Genomic DNA, 22,080 nt, shown 5'->3' with positions numbered 1-22,080 from the left:
GATAAATCGGTTTCTCAACACGTCATCAATTAACACATATATCTATCAAATAAATATACTTCTTATCACCTTGATACCAGAAAAATACCCATGAAATGTCGTTAAAAAATGATGCCATTTATATACACAAAAAAATCCAATCACCAATAAGTGTCGTCTGCGAGGCATGTGTTGCACTCCGTTTTTTAATAACGACATAGGAGGCAGAGATAATCGCCGCCTAGAATCTCTGGGAGGGCATCCACGTCATCACTTATATCAAACTAAGTACTGGAATGAAATAGTGGGGTTGGTTTTTTTTGTATGTCATGTACTTTGACTAAAGAGTTGATAGGCTTTGATACGCTAGAAGTGCGTAAACCGGAGACGAAAGCACTTTTAAATTGTCATGCAAAAGACTACTCAGTATTTTACATCTACTGAGTATTTTCTCCGTTTATATATCTTATAAGAAAACAGATACAGGGTATTAAACACAGTGTTTTTCAAAGTATTTAGGCAATTTATGGATGTTTTACGCATTTTAATAGTAAATTCCAATCTTTAAAATGTTTTCCCTGTCTAACTTTGTTCAACGTTTATTCAAATAATAATGTACATGTATATATTTTTTTTAAATGGTGACTTGTTTGTTTGTTTATTTTCATTTTTGTTTGTTTTGTTTTTTTTTTTGGGGGGGGGGGGGGGGATGTACTAAAGTGGACCTTTTGTGTGCATATAAGAAATGGGTCTCGCGGAATGATGTGTCTGATAATCCGTTGTTTTATTAATTTCATTCACTTTAAACGAATGATTCAAGACCAAAAGATTCGAAGAAACTTGTATACGGGATAAAACAGTAGCGATCATCGCTGAACAAATTCATCACAGATATCGTGATTTTTCAACAATGAAATGCTTCTTTTGTGACCAATGCAGGTATGATTGTAAGCAGCGAGAATTGTAGGAATAATATAAAATACAAAAAGAAATATTTTCAGCATGATATAGTGAGATATAGAACATACTGGTAGTAAAGAGGTAAACTTTTCATTTTACCTTATTTTATAGATGGATGTGCATGTTAATTGATTTCTTACCTTTATATTTTATTTTAAACTTCGTTTTATTCGTAATCGTTTTCGAATTTCGCTGCAGGTCTGTAGCTCCCGGTCTGAAAAATTCGGAGGTCCTCCATCCGAATTTTTCAGACCGGGAGCTACAGACCTGCAGCTAGATTCGAATAAGGACATACATGTGTCATTTTATATATGCACAGATAAAAACAAATACAGGATGTAGGATAAAATTAGCCTGTGTACCTTTGAGACAGACTCTGTCCTTCATACTCATAAAAAGCGAACGTTACCCATTGTTTTAGCCTCAGGAAAAATTATTAATTTCAAGTATAGACTTTTAACTGTAATAGAGTAACACAATGCATATTTAACAATATAAACATGATAAAGAAGCCATTATTATACTTTAATTAATACAACGGGAATTAGAGCGAAATATATTATCTGGATTTTTTTTTATTGTAAATATCCGGAAAAGTCCGATTTGGTTTCCTACAATAGTTTACTTTCATTTCAGGTGCTGTACATTAAAAATGTGATTGTGAACAAAATACAAATTAATTACGGTTTTCATATTAAAAGACGGGCATAAGAAGGCGTTCGCAGTGTCTTTAGGAACGGTAAATCTTTTACTACAATTTCAAATTGTCTAGCAACATTATTTTTGTTACAGGGAGGCGTTTTGTTGTGTGAATGCCAATGGCAATGGTTATAAAAAATCTCATAACCAGATTTATTCAACGACGTGATATTATTAGGCCCTATACAGGTAGTTTATAAATATGATCTTAGGAACATTAGTTCTGCAATGAAAACTCAAGACATTTGTGGGTTTCAAATATATTTCATATTGCCTCAAAACTGAAAATGTTATAAATTTTCTAAGCATTGTACAGGCTATAGACTCTATAAATTAGTTGTAGTAAACAAACTTGCAGAAGCAAACAGCAGAGTCATGTTCAGCAGAGCAAGTGCTTGCGAGCTCTTGCCAAAATTTGTTTGAAGGTAAAGGAAATTTTGGCGAGCACTTGTGGGCACCCGCTCTGCTAAACACAACTCTGGTCTCAACATAAACTGAAAAATCCACTTGTTCACTTGTCCATCAGTTCCTCACAAATTTCACTTGTCTGAATGCTATTTTTAATTGTCTGCCTAATTTGCAGAGAAAGAAAAATTATGTGAAATTCTAATATCAAATTCATTGCAGCTTCTTAGAATGAATTATGAATTATATTAATTAGGATTTCAACCTTACCAGAAATATCAGATTTCTCTGATCCTAAATACCTGCAGTTTTTTTATGTTCTATAACAGTGACAAGAATTGTTTGGTATTACTGGGATATTTTATAAGATTCTTGATCATATCATAATTGTTGGGAACTTGTCAGATCCGGCAGTGGTTGTGAAGATTGACTTGTTCGAGTGCATATTCATCTGGACATTAAGCGGACAATTTTAAGTGTTAATGTTGATCCCTGGAACAGAGGCAGTACCTTGTGGGGTTATGAAAGATTAATTTTTCATATGAATAATGCATGTATATCCTTAAATTGAATTGGAGATTGATTTTTGGAAAGTGTTATACATGGAGAAACTAAATCTGTTATCACCTATTACTTCTTTCAGACACCCTGATTGACGAGAATGTTACCATGGGTTAAGGGAATTGAAATTTGAAGTCTTGAGTTGTACAACTCAAAGATAATCATGAACAGGAGAAAGAGAGTGATTGCCTACCTAATAGGCCTGGCAGTGATCGTGTACTGTGGGGTACAGATGATGTACATGAAAGATGTCTACAGCCCACTACAAGTTCTAGCTGATGCCCACAGTGAGGCTAAGAGACTGATGCGCTTCATAACAGCTTACCATTTTATGTGCAACTCAACTATGATATTGTCCAATGCCACAAATTGGCCGTTGTGTCTTGAGCAAGACGGAGGCATCAATCTCGATTCATCAACCACAAGAGTTATATATTCCATTGGGTAATGAATTGATTTCTTATTCTCTATCCAAATTATGAATACCCCTCAATGGTAATATATTAAGCATCTATTGTAAGATAAGTTTTTCAAAAGCATTCTATTAAATAGAATAATGTTATATACACATGTACTAGTATATATGTAGACATTCATATGTCCATCAATGTATTTATAATTTTATTGGCCACCTACCAAAATATATATGAATCTTCTTTTTCAGCCCATCTAATTATGATTTTGAAGATGCAATCGCAAGAAACACATCCTGTAATGTTTTCGTCTTTTCCCATGAAAAACCTCCGTCAGATTTCTTCCTGACCAAATCCAACAATACACACTTCATTCGCTCTGCCATAGTCCCAAATGATCCTGCTGATTTCTCTCGAAACTCTTATGAGACACAGACTCTGAACAATGCACTGGGCATTTTAAAACACAAGACAGTTGATATTCTAAAGATAGAACATGTTCTTGACCAGCGCCGGTCATATGAATTGCTCTATTATCTCATTAACGACGGTGTAATGAAAAGGGTAAATCAAGTCTATTTCTCCGTGCTTATAGGTAAGAAATTAGTTAGAATTTTAAAAAAATAATTCCTTACAAAAAGAGATGTACCTTTACAAAGTATTTTCAGCTTAGTTAAGCAAACAAGCACTAAAACTCCTTGAATCTTATTAAACTGTGAACTGTGCTTTTCTTTTTCAGACAGGATAGATGATGACTATTTATATGCCTGGTATCGGACACTGTACAGTCTTTTTCACAAAGCCAATTTCCGCCTGTATCACACGGCCACGTCCAATCAGCTGTGTCTACAGGTCACCCTGATGGAGTCCTGCATGTACTCCATGTCCTGGGTCAAGTCCCCCAGCCCCCGCACATTCATCATGTACCCCCCTGCTGTAGATGGTAAGGAAAGTGCTGGTCGGCTAGACCCTCCCTTTCCCCACTCTCATCCTTTCTGTTTTTCATTTCTCTCTCTCTCTTTAGTGCAATAGTTTAAAATCTTGTAAAATGCAATACATTTATATTCATGTAAAACTTGTATCATCATATATTGCTGTGAAAAATTCCATTTATCAATATAGAACCACACACATGCATATTGACCCTTCAATATTCAGACTTAAAAGTTCTGCTTGTAAAATTATATTGAATGTTAATTGAATTTTATTTTCTCAAAAGGTACTTACAAGAATGAAATGAAAAGACTTGAGGATTATTTGGACAACAAGGAAAAAAAGTGTAAGGATGTGTACAGAGTCCATGTAACAGATAAAACTACATTAGATCTGTGTGGTGATGTGATGAAAGTTTCCAAGTCCTGTAGGCTGGTCATTATTAGGTGAGTAATTTCATGTTGGGGAAAAAAAAAGGTTCATTTGAATATTGCTCATGTGTATAAGAGTTCATATCTGTTTGTCAGTTGGGTTGGGTTGTTCTTAGATATATCTTTGCTGCTCAAAGAAACAAGAATAATACATATACTTAATTGTTTGTCAGTTATTACACATGTAAATTTGTTTGCCAGTTGAGTGCTGAGAACAGTTGTTCTGGCTTTGCAGAGACAGGATCTTTCACAAACCTGTCTCATTTTTAATCAGATTTCATTTATATCACTTTTTGGGATTGACAGTTTGAAAAGTTATTGCTGTATGCTATCTTTTCAGGGTAGCGAGATCCCCTGTCACCGTCCAGTTCCTGGATCGTCTCGCATGTGACGTGTTCGTGATACAAGGCTCGGAGTTAGGGATGGAGGGGGATGTCACAGTATTCCGGACTAACAGTGGAGGGTATGTTGTTATCCCTGTGGGGCAAAGGGGGTGGGAGTTGTTGGGGGTAAGGGTGACAGAGAAACACTGTCATTTATAATAAGGCATGGCTAATTTTAGGATTTTTTTTAGGTGGGTGGGGGTTGGGAGAGGAGGATTTGGTAATGGGTATTGCTGAGAGCGAATTATTTATTTCAAGACAAATCATATTGTCCTAGGATGTTTATTATTCAAACATTAACATGTCGTGGTGACAATGGCATGGTAGGATTGAAAATTAATGTACAAAGTTTAAGCGACATGGTCTTGATTTTGATGACCATGCCCCTGTAAATGAGAAAAGCAGTCAATACAATATGACATGAATAGAATTTTCATAATTTAGAGAACACTTTCCATTTTATTTTTGTCTTGCAGAAACTCGGTCACTAATGTACAAACTCTTTCACTGAATGAAGCGATGTATAAATGCTTGAACCCGGACGCCTACAACTTCCTTTACACAGACATTGACAAGGAGTACTGGGCGTTGATGTCTCATGTTCTGGATTCCGCCGTTCTTCAGGTAAACGAGTCAACTAATGCAGGGTCTGACACCTACTTCAAATACAGTTACTAATTACGTCTACTTTTTTTTTTTTTTTACAGAAGATTTACCATATTTGTTGAGTACTGTGATTGAGTCAAAACGTTATTATGCCCCCCTTTGAAGAAGGGAGGGCATATTGCTTTGCTGCTGTCTGTCTGTCGGTCGGTCCACCAACAGTTTCCATTCATTTTCTTTGCAGAGGATGAATATATTGAAATGAAATCTGGTATACAGGTTGATCATGATAATATCTAGGTTAAGTTCGATATTGAGTACAATCGAGCAATTATCGACAGAGTAATGGCCCATGGACGTAGAAAAATTCTAGTTTTTTGCAGTTTCCGCTCATTTTCTTCGCAGAGGATGAACATAGTGAAATGAAATTTGGTATACAGGTTTATCATGATAATATCTAGGTCAAGTTCGATATTGGATATGATAGAGCAATTTTCAACAGAGTTATGGCCCTTGGACTTCGAAAAATTCCAGTTAATTGAAGTTTACGTTCATTTTCTTTGTGGATGTTTCTAAGGGAGGGGGGCATAAGTGTTTCACAAACATCTCTTGTTCATATATAGGGTCCTCCAATGAATTAATTTTATGATAATGGTTTTCAGGTATGAAATGACTTCTGCAGGGAAATAAAAAGATTTTTATATTTCACCAGCAAAGCTTTTTTAGTAATTGATTGTGGTTATTGATTTTGTTGCTGTTTTTTCCCTGTAGAGTTCAAAGTGCCATGTGTATGGTAGATGGACTGATTACTACTGGTATTTGTTGTGTTGACCTAAATCTTTTATCAGTCATATTATTTTTGATAGATTGTCTGAATTTGAATTTTTGTTCAGGTTTTAAAACATTGATAAATACTGATGTTTCATGGTTCATGAAAATCAATGTGGCCAAATGTACAATGTGCATAAATTTTGATTAATGACACTTAATTAATGGGATTTGCTTAATTTTATCTAACACAATTATCTTCTCTGAAATCAACCATTAATTGTGTAGGAAATGTTCCTGTCTCCCTCCCCCCTTCCTTCTTGTATATGTGTATATTGTTTATTTACATGTATGATAAAACAATCATCCTATTGCCCCTTGAGGGCCCTTAGTTGGTAAATAAAGTTGATTTTATTTTATATGATTTTGTATTTTTCTTCAACATTTTTTGCTTACAGGGTGTTGACCAGATATTGTCTGACCTATCGCTATGGGAACATATCAACATGAACAATATTCGCCAGCGCTTCAGTGAACTGAAACGAATAAATGCCTATGGCCTGGAACTTTACGAGTACTCTGATCTCCCCGAAAGTGAGAGGCTATACTTCACGAGTCTCAAACACAAGAAAAAGAGGTTGAGTTTTATTCGTACCTCTCAGAATTTGAAATTTAAATGATCTGATTCTTTCGAGCTGTAAAGAAGTGAAAATATGCTGTGTTTTTATTTTGATCATAGAATTTACTCAAAAAGGTGTTCTGTCGTAGACTCATACATGGCCTAGCAGGCAAGCCAGTAGTTTATCTATATAAAAATTTCATATTGTAAATTTAATCTTTTTTATATTTATGTTGTAATGTCTTGGCTTTGCCACCATAGCTGCTAGTTAGGGCTTTAAATGTGTAATCATGAGATTGATGTGATTGTTAACATGTATTTGTGATTTTTTTTTTTTTTTTCTTTGAATAATTTTTAATGCCTCCTTATTTCATATGTGCTAATGTTTAAGAAGTAGCATTTGTATGAACATCTATTTTTCCCCAACAGCCAACAGCTTTTTTTTGATAGCAAGGAATTTTTGTTAAATACTCTCATGTACACGTTTTATTAGCATCACAATTATAATAGGTATAAAATGAGTTATCGATGCTTGCTCAAATATGAAGATGTAATGATACTGATGTACTTAGAACTGTGTCTAACAACGCTGCTCAGCTCCCATGCGGGTTCAGAGTTACTCAGTTAACATCACTCAGTGCAGTGCAAATTACTTTTTTTTTAAATTGCATTTTTTGACATACACTGTACATTATATGTTACTTTAAGTTTTAACAAACCTATTTGTGCTTATTTGTAGATTTTTTTTTATTTTTTGAAGCACTTTTATATTGACATTTCAATTGCAAGTCCTAAATTTTTATTCTAAAGTTCTTTTTATGTAAAATATATTGAGGTTGTACTTCTGATCTGTTATTTTTGCAAGGAATTGAATACATGAACATGTATAGGAATGCAGGTTATTTCAATGGTGCCACTTGTTTGAAACAGAAAGTTTCAGAAATATAGACGAACCCATTAGTTCTCTTCAGTGCCATATACTACATATTAAATCAATACAACACGTATGTTGATAACCAAATCATACATTTATACAAATAATAAGCATGGGAAAATATGTACACTCAAGTATATCGAGTATCTGTGTCAACATAATACCAATACATTTTATACATATGCACTGTTCATGTAGTAAAACTTATCTTTGCTTGTGAATACATGTATTATTTTTTTAAATCAAGGAAGAATGAACAATAAAAAGTCATTTTCCTAATTTTGACTTGTATAGAATTTTGCTTTTTAACTTGATATAGCTTTTCAAAGGAATACCGGTATTGCACTTGTCTTTAACAAGTAAGGAAAAGATATCTCTTGCATCAAAGGGTCATTTCACACTAGAGATTATTGAAATCTCTCCCAAACAGTGTTACATTTACATCTTAATTAGCACATGTTTATCTTTTTATTTGAAATAAAACTAAAACTCCTAGCTGCCTCAGTTTATCATTTTCTTTGCAATAAAACATAGCTAATTTAGAAGTTATAAAGAATTTGCTTATAAAGAAAATAACGTTTTTTTTAAAAAAAAGGAAAAAAAAGAAATTTAATGTTCATGTATTATTACCCAGTACATTATCGGTAGTTTTTTAGTGCGATAAATTTCAATGGCGTGTTTTTATAAACATGAATTTTAACTACCATCATGCACTCACTGACCTGACCTCATTATGAAAGCTTGTGGGAATCGGCAGGAAATTTAATTACTTAGCAATATGGGAAAAAAATTCAATTCGTTATTTCCAAATTGAAAATTTTTAATATTAAAATAAGCAATGGACACCGTAAAGGACTCAGGTTTGTTTTTTGCATTTGAATAAGACTGTACTATGTAAAACCATACATGTACATGAACTTTAAGTTATCGAAGCTAACAGTTGATGTAATAGCTAAAAGTCTTGAACAATAACTCCAACAGAGGGGAAAAAAGTACAAATTAAGAAACACAATTAGTACAATTTCCATGTGTATGATATGGGGAATAAGCGATTTCAATCCAATTAAAATTAGATTTTTAATCCGCTCAAACTAGATCGTGACTTTGTGTTGAAGCAGATCAAACATATTTTAAATTAGATTAAAGCAATTCATAGCAGTTTAGGATAATGCAGTACATATTTTACAGTTTTTAAATTATTTCTGGTATTGTATACTTCTGACAGAAATAAGTTTGACAAGTGACTTGCATTACTATGTAATGCGCTTCAAGTAAAAAAAATAAAAATTAAATAAACTTAAAGTATTTTGCATTGTTTATTGTTGTATATGCCCATACTGTTATACAATACACCAACATTGTACATGTGAATACTTCTTGTAATTATACATTCACTGTGTATAATAATATACACATTATTAAAGTAGTTACCAGTAAAGTGAAAAAAAAACCACATTACAGAAGAAAATGCCACATACAGTCAATCAATTTTTTAAATATTACCAACACCTTTAGAATAATTTTTTTATTTGAAATGAAATTGTACATTCATATCAATCACGATTGATCTTTGTCAGTTGGATCAATTAAAACTGAATCAACTGAGGTTCCAAAATACACTGGTGTAAAGATGATGATGAATGCATTTTCCTTTTACAGACTGGCTGTAGAAAACCAGGAGGTTTGAGGGGACAGTGCTATAAAATTAGACTTTAGGATTAAATGTGCCGTAATAAATGGATACTGTGGAATCATTTTTACTTTTGGGGGGGGGGGGGGGGGGAGTTCAACGTTCGTTGGTAGCCAAAATCTTCCTGGTTCATGGGGACATAATTTCGTAGCAGGTTTTATTTTGTTAATAAATATTAAACAAATGCTTGTAAATGTGTATATTTTGGTGGGGATGCAAGTTTGTGCGCAAGGTTTGCCCACGAAAGCCATAAACATTGGTCCCCCAAAAACAATGATGATTTCACAATAAATATTCTATTTAAAGGAATACCAGTAGATGCATTTTCTCTCCCCAAAGCTATTTAAAGTACTAATTAAGACTTTCTGCAAATTATTAGATTTATCTTCATCCCAAAAGTATGGTAATCAACAAAACTAACTTCATATACCGCAAATTTATTCTCTAAAATGGACAATGAACACACATTAATATCAAAGATGTTGCAAGCTTATTTTAGTAGAAAGCAAGATCTGAAAACCTGTTGATGCTAGGTTTGTTGCATTTGTTAATTCTTGTTTATATTGCTTATCATACACCTGCATATAAATTGAAGCAGAAAGCCGTGTGATGTCATTTAACATGATTGGCTCACTTAATGCTTATTCCCATAATATGAAAAAGAGGAAACTCCAAATGCTTACTTATTAGATATAAAGAGTTGGCAAACTAACCCTACACACACTTTATATTCTATTTCTTATCTTTCAAACTAACATGCTGCCTTTCCAAAAAAATTGATCAAATATGATATGGCATATATATAGGCAAAAGCTGTTCAAATGTTAAACCTACTATAAAGCTGGTACATGATGTAACTTGCAGTCTTTTAAAATTATGTACAAGGAAAATCTAGGTGGTTCCTACAGCACATTTATAAGATGTGTAGCCTCAATCTCCTCAAACATGTAATGGGTTCATACATATTAAAGGAGCATAGTCATGATTTCGGACAAATCTTATTTTTCCCTTTTTGTTTACAATGCTTCAGTTAGGCATTTCTAATAGTCATAAAATTTTTTAGGGTCAGTTGCAGAGTTATAAATTATTTGTTATGTAAACAAAGCTCAGATTTTTGTTTACATTTTGAGTTGAAATGGTACAGGTTTAGACCTAAAATGAATGTAAAAAATGCTAAAAACTGCTTTTTATGTTCTGTTCAAAACAAATTAGCAGATAGAAAAAAATCAGCTTGAAAAACAACTTTTAACAGTGTATTGAACCAATGTAAACAACAACATGGCACGAGCCTTGTTTACTTAACAAAGAAAAGCAAGCTCTGTGTCTTGCCAATACATCTACCGATACCTCTACAACTGACACTCAAATTTTGGTTGGTCTTTAAAATTTAAATTGTCCAAAATCATGACCGTGCCCCTTTAATGGTGTTTATGTTTTTAAAAAAAACTTCTGATTTTGCGTTTTCTGGTAACAATTGACAAAGTTAATTTATAACTAATAGAAGCACTCATATGGTCCAATGTTAATTTAAAACTGCAAACAAATTTCCACTCTTTTATAAGTACAAATTTTCATAATCACGTGTAGAAAAATTCTTTTCCATCAAAATATACACTATTCAACACGGCTACTGCATGTACAAGTACTATTACCTGAATCATGAACTACCTGTACAATAAAATGCTTGCAGAGTATTTTTCAGGATTCTTACTAATAAGACAATTTTCCCTTTTCAATTAATTAATGCCCAAGTCTGATCTTACTTGCATGATAAATGAAAAGACTACTAGTATCATTTACAATATAGTTGAACAATACTTTAAATTTTGACCGAGCACGAACAGTTTTACAGTTGCAATTCCATAAACAGAAATTCATTATTATATTTTCGAAAAACTTTAGAGTATAACAGAATCATTAAAGAGGCTGTGTGGTAAAAAAAAATTACTTATCAGATCTACCTTTAATTAAATATGATTTGTTTCACTATCTAAACTATTATTTAGAAAGAAAAAATTCCACACGTTTTACATTTTTTAAATTTTTAAGTAGCTCCCTACAACTTTGTACAAAGCTCTTCTTCTAAAGGAGATCAAAAAAGTCTAAAAATGACCACAACTATCCAGCCCTCTTAATTATCATTCTTCAAACCAGGCAGAAAAATTCATGGAATTAAATTCTTCAGTTAATAGGACACATAACATTTTAATATAGAAAAAAATTATACACTTTACACATCACTATCAGTAACAAACAAAACATGTTTATTTTTATCTTTAATAATTAGATAAAAAAAAAATCCACATGCAATTAGTCAGCAGTTTCGCATTTTTACAAAGCATCCAATTACACATGCATGTATATATGTAAATGCATTTCGAACTAGTGTAAAAAAAATTAATACAACATTCAAGGACTAGATGATTGGAGGTTACAGTTTTTGACTCAACTGTTATTCATGTACTATACGTGTACATATAATTCTATAAACAGGTACATGAAAAAGGTATGTTAAATACAGAAAAATGTTATCTTCTCTGCCAAGCTAATAGTTTTGATGCTCACATAAATGCCTGGGTATTATTGCAAGTTAATATAAAACTTAGAAAAGACATACAATAAATTACTGTATGATAAACAAAACTTTGCATAATACCTTGATCCAGGAAAAAATATCCTGATATTAAATATTGTCACAATAAACAAAACAAGATCAATGCACTTAGAAAAGTTTTTGGAACTGTGCATAGGCAACAAAACTCTAAATATTGAATTTTCAGGTTCCCAACACCACTTTTTTAAAAAGTATTCCATGAACTAATTAAGAACTGACAAAATGAGAGATGTGAATGGAAAATGATAAAAATGGAATTTGGAATGTAAATATTAAGCAGATGGTGGTGCAATCAGAAACCAACTGCACCATATTCGGAGTTCCAGTCCTCGTATTGTTTTAAACTATCTGGTGCAACACTCCGGCGAATCCTTCTGAGGGCCTCCTCAAAGTCTTCTTTCTTTATGTTTCGAACCTAAAATTCCAAAATAAACAAGTTTTCTTGGAAGACATACATAACAATTTATTAATATGCATATATATATACATCTATATATTGTAGATTAATTTCAGTCATCAAATTGAAAATTAACTTTTTAAAGTTTTTCAAAAAGCATTACAATGATCTGTAGATGCTAAATTTGATAGATCTTTCTGTTGTAAAAATGTGTTTGTTTCTGCAACACATAAAAAGTTCTTACCTGATTTGCATCCACAGTTTTGACCTCTTTTGCTGACAAACCTGAAAGAAAATAAAATTCATAACAATTCAGAGTGTAATTATCTCTCAGTGTTACAGTGCATACATGTACATGTACATGTATCTTACATTAACACCTAATCAGAAATCTTAACTGATACATTGTATATGTATAATCAAATACTGTATCCTTCACAAGTTAATTCACTGTAACTACATCTCGATATTTTGAATAACATTTGCGAACATTTCTACCTTTACAGTTTACATGAATATCTCATCAGTTTATTTATTGTTTACATAAACACATTTTAACAGTATGCAATATTTATGAATGCATGGGAATAAGAACATGTGTATATAAACACGTATTGTACATTTACAGTATATTTCCAAAGATTTCAGTTACCTCTAATTGGACCTAAAGCTGCATCCTTGGCAAGTGCATTAAGGTCACTTCCTGAATAGCCCTCTGTTAATCTAATAATGTTACACAGATTTTAAGCATGATGATTAAAAAAATAACAAACTTGAAGGTGATAAACTATTAGTACCTGGCACATGCAGGTACACATGTATGGTTATTAAGAAGTGTTGTACTTTGTAGTATACTGGTACAGTAAAACTCGTTTAGTATGAACATGGATATAGCAAATTCTCCCTATACTGGTACAGTAAAACTCATTTAGTACGAACACGGATATAGCAAATTCTCGGATAGCGCCAAGTCCTTTTTAGTCCCCAGTAAATTTCTTCAGAAATCTTCGCAAAATTTTACGATTATAACGAATTCAGATGTATAGCGAACTAATTTTGAGTCCCATAGAGGTGAATAATAACAAAATTTAACACTTTTACAACTAATTTGTTTACAGTTTAAAAAAGTTTGCACTACCATTTAAAAATAATACTTTGAAGGAATTTATTTTCGCATAAATTCTTTAATTTACAATTCAATTTTTAAAGGTATCTAAAGAATGCATTTTCATTCAAAGCCTCAATTAGCAAAATTTGTAGTCTGGTTAAAGAAAACATGTATATAGAGAATTTGCTATAGTTATTATTAAGAATTTGTTATACGGATATAACAAATAACAGTTATAATGAAGTAAATCCATTGGTCCCTAGGACTTTGCTATAACTGAGTTTTACTGTAGATCTATTATCCTATCATACAACAGTTCTTCTATATTGAGTATTCGAGTACCTATACAAGAAGACATACCGTGCTATATGGTCAAGCTCCTGACTGGACAGGGGGTTGCCATGTTTGGACAACAGGTGACATAGCATACCCTTCCGTGTGTCTTTGTTTGGCATCCTCACATACACACGTTTAACAAACCTCCTGAAAATGGACAAAAATTATACATTGTACATAGAAACATATATCCATGTCTTGAAGGCTCGGACAATCAGAATATGAATTTATTTTACATGTTTTTCCAAAATAGATCTTAGACTGCACCTTAGAACTGCGTTATCCAACTCCTGGGGTCGATTGGTGGCACCCATAATTAATACTTTATCATCACCACTGCCTGCAATCCCAGACACCTATGTATACAAACAAGAAACATGGTCATTTCTTTCCTTGTCAATTTATGTCTTACCAGTACTTAGTTTTTTGGGGTTTTTTTTTACTTCAGTTTGATTCTTACCCCATCAAAGTGTACAAGAAACTCTGTTTTCAGTCTGCGACTAGCATCATTTTCCCCTTCCCTTCGCTCACATAAAAGCGAATCAATTTCATCTGCAATGGAACAAAAAAATTCACATGTGTTTGTTTCAAAATATCTTTGCTTGCTTTCAAGCTCTTGATGGAATTGTCATCATTACAGTCATGTTATCATGGGGGGGGGGGGGCACTTACCCATGAACACAACTGATGGCTGGAGCTCTCGAGCAATAACAAACATAGCTCTAACAAGCTTTTCACCTTCACCAACCTAAAATAACAAACAAAAGGCCCAAGGGCCATCACAGTCACCTGAGTATAATAAAACCCTGTTAAGGATTCTTGGAATGACAATTTGATAATTATATAATAAAGCAAACAAAAAAAAACTAATAGAGTAAAACATGTTGCCTATATAACAAGAAGAATTATTTGATAGGGTGAAAAATGATTAACAAAATAATTTTAACTTATAAGTAGGTCTTAAAATTTTGAAGGTTTCCAAAATGTTTGATCTCATTCAAAATATGATCTGGAGGGAGGTGGGGTTAAAACCAATAGGACACTTGCCAGCAGACAAGTTTTTATTACCTGTACATAGACATAAAGAATAGCAATTTTAAAAAATAAGCTAAGTGCATGAGGCAGAAGTAGAATAAAGGTTAATGAGAGAATGTCCAAGGGCAACAACTCTACTGAACGTTGCTAGTAACTATATTATTTTGACACTCTTAAAAATAAGAAAAAAAATATTTGTGACCAATCTTTAGGTAGGTCCCTACAAAGATGACACCCTCATAAGTCTTACCATTTTCTGTTTTCCTATTTCATTCGTATAACTGATACAGTGTACTGAAGCAGTGTGTGAAAGAAAGATTTCACAGTTTCTCAAAACAAGCCAATGAAGTGTAAATAATAAAATGTTTTGTTAATATTTTTCTCAAGTGGTAGTTTATTAATTGATGTGAAAGTATAGATGTTCTAGATTTGTAGAAAGAAAAAAAAAGCAAGTGAAATGTAAACTTTTAGCTTTTTTAAATGCAACAGGTACACATCAGATAGTCTAAAGAGACCAAAAGGTGGTTAACCATGAAATCATAATATGTATAGAAAACCGTAAGTGGCACATGTGTAATTATATAATAATTTATAATCTTTCATTTTGTATACTTTTCTCACCAGTTTTCATCTTTATTTCACTCTGTCAATTAATGAAAGTCATACCAATTATGAGTTCCTTACATAATAATCACTAGAATAAAGAAATGGACTTAAAAGTTGTTTTAGTCCCATATTGTTTTGAAAACTGAAAATCATTGGTAACCGTTGATTTCATTTGTCTGATTAAACAATGATATTTTGGTAAGAAAAGTAACCAGACAAGACATAACTGTTTTGGTTTAATATGTAATAGTATGTGAAATTCTTATTACAATTTCATGGAAAAAAAATACAAAAAGACATTATTTACTTAAATGAAACCAATGTTCAGTAGGGACCCACCTTAACTAAACAGATGTGCCCAAGCATATAACTATGTTTGCACACAGAGTAATGTATTGGTCACATTTCACACATAAACCTTACACAAACCTATCTCTCTGTGCATGACTTAAATTCATTTGGCCTCTGCTGGCATTAAACTAAAATTTCCAGTACAAAGTAACTTTGTTAATACATGTATATTCATTTATTATTAACAAGTTTGTACAAGACATCTAGATGACAAAAATGTTTAAATGAGGATAATATACAAGTACATTATTATATAGTTATCACATATGAATAATCAAAGGGGAAATCTCCTCTCAAAATAAAGTAAAAATTTAAGGGTCATAACTCTGCTGAAGAAGTCAAATTGATCTCAAATCAGACCCATGGAAAGACAGAAGAAGGATAGAATGACTGACAAACAGAAAGGGTTAACACTTAAATTTCATGGCCAAACACAAGAAAATGTAAAAGGGTTGTTGGATGCTTTCAAAACTACCCAAGTTACCAAGCAGATAAAAATACCTACCCGGTATACCAGTACTTAATAAGGGGGTGTACACATGTTTGTAGCCAATTGCATTAGAAAATAGTTTATACATGTTATAAATGAGACATATTTGTTTGTCTCATTTTTGTAGCACTGTAGATATAGGAACATACTGCCAGAACTGTCCTGCAAAACTTGAGTTTCAATAGAACAGGGACTCTTGGTACATGTATTACCCGGTATAAATATTTTTAAAATAATGTTTTACCCCATAAAATTGCATTTTTACAATCGTGCATTTTCAATTTGTTCACGTGGAAGAATATCATAGCTTTAGAAAAATTACATAATGTGCTTTTTTGAGAAACTTTTCCAAAAGGTGTGGTGGACCCTTTTACAAATGGATCTTTTGCAAAAGCTTGAGAGCAAAACCTTTGTAAACCAGTTAACACTGCACATAAAGAAATACCATACTGATTGTAATTCAATCTTAAAAGTTATTGAACATGTAGAAGTAGAACTTTGTTTTTCTTCACAGTGAGGTTTATTTTTCCAGTCCATAAGATTTAGAAATACATGTACTTGCGATGATTTTGATACTCACCCACTTGGATGTGAGACTTGAGGCACTGATATTGAAGAATGTTGCATTGGATTCGTTGGCCACTGCTTTAGCCTGTGAACAGAATTACAATTCTTCATCAGTTATTGATACATACATGCATTGAAATGGATTATACATACAGTCTATGTAGATGATAAATATTATGAAAGTCATTATATGTATATAAACTTATAGGGAAGAAAATTCATTGAATAGGTAAATGCAAGTCACTACAGCATTATTTTAGTAAAAATTTACAGTATAGTTCTTGGATAAAACATACCTCTACCTCTTGAGTAGTATAAAAAGTATTTCACTTGAATTTATGCTGGATAAGCATAACACAATGCAAAAGTTTTTTTTAAATGAGTTTAACTCACCAGCATAGTTTTACCATTCCCTGGGGGACCAAACAAGAGGAGGCCACGGGCAGGGGCTCTCAGCCCGGTGAATAACTACAAATAAAAATAAACATGTACAGTGTGAATTCACAGACTCAAACATCAGGACATGTATTTTGAATACCATGGTCATGTCTGAGTGCTTCAAAAGTCCCAAACATTAAATCAAAATATAAATGTATGCTTTAAATTTAAAGTAATTTGGAAGTCCCAAACACTTACTCTTTTATAAGTGTTTTACCCCAATATCTCAAATAAATGGATGTCTTTTAAAAAGGTTTGTTTTAAGAGTCCCATTGAGTTTGAGATAACAAGGTTTGACTGTATCTTTAAAATGTACTACTCATTTCCTTGTTATCAGTTAACTTCAATGTTCATACACAATTATAATTTTGTTTATTTTGTTGATAATATTAATGTAAGCCTGCGTTACCTCTGGTCGTAAGGCTGGGAGTATGACAATCTCCTGTAAGGCCTCTTTAGCTGCTTCCTGTCCAGCTGTAATCAACAAGTCACAGGTTTTTTATATCACATTAAACAAGCCTTCAATGTTTTTTCTTCTAATAATTATTCAATTATAACATTTAAAAGACTCTCCATATAATGCTTAGAATTAAATCCTCTTAAAAACACTGGTATACAAAAAGTCAAGGAATATCACAATAATTAGTATGATAGATACCACAGTTTTTAATGTTTAATACAAGTACCTTCTAGTATAAAGAATATCAGTTGTCTTGAACAAGTTGACCTCATTTAGGCCATTTGTAATCTCTAGATTCTCCATAATAAATTTGTTGTACATGTACGGTACCTATCTACACTCACCTATGTCTTTAAATGTAACTGTAGGTCCAGTGTCCAAAATCTCATTCAGAATTGTTTCTGCTATATTTTTGTCTACGTTTTTTAATTTCATCTTGGACAAATCTGGTTTTTTCTTACTGCCTGGAGCCTGGTAGAAAGGGAAAGAATTTTGAAACAAAAAAACAAACTCACATACCCCATGCTCCCACATTACTTGACAATGCTACACATAATGAATGACAGGGTATGCACTATAAAATATAATTCAATAAAGGGGCATAACTCCTAGAAAACCATAACATCAAATCTTCCTGTAAATACATGTATGCACTGTCATCTATAGTTCTGTCTTAAACATCAGTCAACAAAATTATACATTTATGCAGCAGTTTAAGAGAAGCTGAGCTGACATACTGTTCATCTCTATTATTTTCAATAAACAGCCAAAATTCCAAGTTTAAAAAGTCGAAATTTCAAAGAAAAATAATGCAATTGAAAATTTCTGGTAATACATTGTGTTCTTAATACCCTAAAGTCTCCCAAATTTCTGTGCAGTTGTTTACTGGTAAAAGAAGTTGCACTGACAAATTGTTTATAACTATTTGTGGAATCAGAAAATCCTGTTCATATGCACAAATTGTTCTGAACACCTTTTGTTTTACAAAAATCCTCTTTTTAACGGACAGACAGACTGACTGACTGACAGGTTAAAAACATTATACCCCTCGCAACTTGTCCTGTTGGGTATGAGATTTTGGTACATGTATATGATGACATGATAGTGTTTGACCTCTTGACTTTGAGTTTTAATTTCTTACGTTTAGTCTGGGCGTCTGTTTGTAGTACTCTCTGGCCGCCGCTGGGCTGTTTATTTTGTTCTCTGCCCTTGGATTGCTTCTGGGAAGTGAATTACTTTTATGTATTGCCATTGGTTTCTGTCTTAAAGGTTTGTTTGTCTTGCTGGTTGCTGAAAGTGAAATGAAACATGCTGAAATATGGGTTAAGGTAATAGAAATTAAAAATACAGGTATTAAAACAGATTTTATTCATTTTTACATAAATTGAATGAAATAGATATTAAATGGTCATTTTTTAGGTTGGTGAAGTTTAATGATAAAATTTTTCCCTATTTTCATAAACCTTATAATATGTATGATAGTGTGTTGTCATCCAATCAAAATGGAATTTCTTTTAATCACAAAAAATGACTTGCATCAACAAAACATACATGTAAAAGAGATTTACATGGAAAACCCCAGAATATACCATGATGTCCATACACCAACACTATGGTCACATATAAGGCAAGGTTATCATCAAACAATATTAGGAACACATAGCAAGGTAAGTGCAAAGACACCACACAATGAAATAAGCGCCAAATCAAAACATAAATGCAAGTAAACAAAACAGTAAGGTATATTTTCCAAATCATAAAGTTTATCAAGCATTGCTGATGTGTTATCCTCGAATACCTGCAGCTTCGCTGCCTTCAGACGCCTTTCTCTTGTTTACCTCACCTGTAGAGGGGGGTTTCTGGGCTCTGCCGCTCGGTGCTTGAGCATCATTCGATGCTGGTCGACGTTCACGTAAATTGGGATTACGATCTACCCCTTCAGCAATGTCTGATATGAGAGGCTCTTGAGCACAGAGGAGTAATGCTTTTTCTACACAGAAATATTACATTAAACATAAGATAAAAAAGAAAAGAAAAAATGAGAAGCCCAAAACTTATTCACTTAATTAAAAAACATCTAAAACTATAGGTATTTCACAGTCAAGCATGCTTTACATTCAAATATTTACTTATGGACCGAGAAAAAAAAATTGACATAATTGTAAATGAAAAATAATGTTATGCATACAAATCATATAAAAAGGTGTAATGGAATGGTATGGTATGATTTTTGGTGAATGATTCAATGAAAATTCAGAATATGATCAAAGCAATATCCCGGAGACAATAACTACCAGATAAAACAATTTAAAAAAAAAAAGTTTTGTACAAAACTACAGTAACTGAAGTCTGGCCATTTCCTAATCTTAGGACTGTCACACTGACGTCTACTGTACATACCAAGCACCTCTAGTCTGTCTCTGGCCATGACCAGGTTTGTGATCATCTTCTCTTGAAGTCTGCGAGCTTTGTCCCAGGACTCACCTAAACAAATGCGAATTCATTTGGAGTTGAAAACTGAACATACTGAAGTATATTAGGTTTAAATAATGTAATTATCCATGCAAATGCATCTAAATATATCTATAGGCCTATAAGCTTTCGATTTTAAGCATAAAAATTTCCAAAAAATTAAAATTCCTTCAGTGTTCAATCAACTATACAGTTATAGCAACTTATAATTTCTCATACCTTGTGTCATAAAATAGGAAACAATGGACAATGAAACTCATAAATAAGTTAAAAGGACAAAACATTATCTATTAATCAAAATTAGTCTATTGTGCCTCCAATATCTGCTGACTACATTTGTAAACTGAGAGTCAGCCAACATGATTGAAATTCGTTCAGTTTTCCTTTATAGCAGATAAATTTTAATGTCTTTTCAGTGGAATAGAATTAAACCAAAGCCCGTTATTGGAAGCTGGTGATAACAATGATCTTTTACCATGGCCATAGTTCACTTCCACTGCAATGCCTTTTTGTAGGGCATCTATTCCCTTTCTGTACATCTCAACCGCTTGATCCTTCTTCCCTACACGAACAAAACATTGACACATAGCTATAATCTTTGCGTTACAATGTACAGCTAGACATGGTGCTTTCAGATAAGCCAATTACGATATGAAAGACATTGCGCAATAAACATAATTGTCCCTGTATTAAGCCACTTTTGATGTTAATTAGATTTAATGAGTCCAGTATCACTTGATACTTGTTATCAGGAACCAGATAAGATCAGTTAACATCAAAGCAGTCAGATTTTTGTATCTTGGGCAGGTGTGTTATAACATAATTTATAAAAGTATAGGGTTAATTTTATCATAGAGGCTTGTGTCTTTCACAAAAACCGCTATAGCTTATTTTCTGCATCCTCAAAGGGGCAAATGTAAATAAACACGTGCAAATATTTATCAATTTATTTTCAAAATTGTGAGGCAATGCAAGTTATGCAACATTATGAAAACTGCAGTAAAGAGTGTGATTTTAAATAAAAGAAATTGAATTCATTAAACCTGCATCTTCTTCGTCTATTTTGAGCGCCTTTGAAATATATTCAAATGCTTTTCTGTGGTAGTGCTTCTGTTGAGTCAGTATAGGTTCCGCAGGGGACGGCGATTTTGCTCTTGCCGGTGACGTCATAGCGCTCTCAGCGTCCGCTGTGACATCAGCCCTAATTCGACGGTAAGTACCTTCTCGTGATAAATTTCGGGACTTGCAGACCACCAAAGTGAGCACGAGCCAAAGTTGGAATGCAATCTGACGAATCAAACCGAAAATAAACAAAATCGGCCTGGCTGCGAAGTCAAAATTTCGTCTGTAGAATGGTATTCTTTGTCGCTGCGGTCCTTTGCTCTTATCACCCCTTCTTCGGCCAAAAAACCGACCGTTTCCCTTTCTGTTCATGTTTAGCAGCCATAGTTTACATTCATAATATATATCGTATTATGCTGAACCATGGGAAAATTGGGAAAACCCCGGTTTAATCGTCATCTTAGGAAACACCCTATGCTCTCAGACGATTGGTTATCTTCAAAGAGGCGCTAAATGTCGCTAATTTTAGCAAGAGGCGCAACCAAGCGGTATCACTTGACTAACAACAATGAAAGAAGGAAGAAGGACTTTAACACTAGGGGTAAGAAATAAAAGTGGTGTGCGATCGCTTCAAGATGCTTGCCGACATAAAATTTTACAAAGGATTGGAGTTGACAATATTCAGAATGTCTGGGTCCTTCCATTACCAACTGTGATAAAAGAATTCCTATGCACCTTCAACATTCCCACGGACTTTGCCTTGGAT

General features: G+C 33.0%; 2 protein-coding genes across 4 annotated transcripts; one reads left to right on the top strand and one right to left on the bottom strand.

Annotated features, from left to right (window-relative positions):
* Positions 1-1,556: 1,556 nt before the first annotated feature.
* On the top strand, positions 1,557-7,967 carry LOC128175500 (uncharacterized). The gene is made up of 8 exons (XM_052841142.1): positions 1,557-1,678; positions 2,687-3,048; positions 3,269-3,612; positions 3,757-3,960; positions 4,237-4,396; positions 4,722-4,844; positions 5,241-5,388; positions 6,594-7,967. Exons 2-8 carry the CDS (start codon positions 2,768-2,770, stop codon positions 6,813-6,815), a joined length of 1,482 nt encoding a protein of 493 aa, XP_052697102.1. The 5' UTR covers positions 1,557-1,678; positions 2,687-2,767; the 3' UTR covers positions 6,816-7,967.
* A 1,497-nt stretch (positions 7,968-9,464) lies between these two features.
* LOC128175499 (spastin-like) lies at positions 9,465-21,687 on the bottom strand. 3 transcript variants are annotated; one of them, XM_052841139.1, is made up of 16 exons: positions 21,296-21,687; positions 20,728-20,814; positions 20,181-20,264; positions 19,579-19,770; positions 18,922-19,070; positions 18,125-18,251; positions 17,730-17,794; positions 17,276-17,350; positions 16,896-16,967; positions 14,506-14,581; positions 14,294-14,385; positions 14,101-14,189; positions 13,858-13,980; positions 13,042-13,112; positions 12,634-12,674; positions 9,465-12,407 (listed from the first exon to the last, which is right to left on the bottom strand). In XM_052841139.1, the coding sequence occupies exons 1-16, from the start codon at positions 21,684-21,686 to the stop codon at positions 12,285-12,287; spliced, it is 1,857 nt and encodes a 618-aa protein (XP_052697099.1). In that variant the 5' UTR covers position 21,687; the 3' UTR covers positions 9,465-12,284. The 3 variants fall into 3 exon arrangements, with proteins under 3 accessions (XP_052697099.1, XP_052697100.1, XP_052697101.1); XM_052841140.1 differs by having other exon boundaries at positions 19,624-19,770; XM_052841141.1 differs by lacking the exon at positions 19,579-19,770.
* Positions 21,688-22,080: the final 393 nt, after the last annotated feature.

This window comes from Crassostrea angulata, chromosome 3 (assembly GCF_025612915.1).
Source record: "Crassostrea angulata isolate pt1a10 chromosome 3, ASM2561291v2, whole genome shotgun sequence".
NCBI lineage: Eukaryota > Metazoa > Mollusca > Bivalvia > Ostreida > Ostreidae > Magallana > Magallana angulata.
This window is presented reverse-complemented; position numbering and strand designations above follow the sequence as displayed.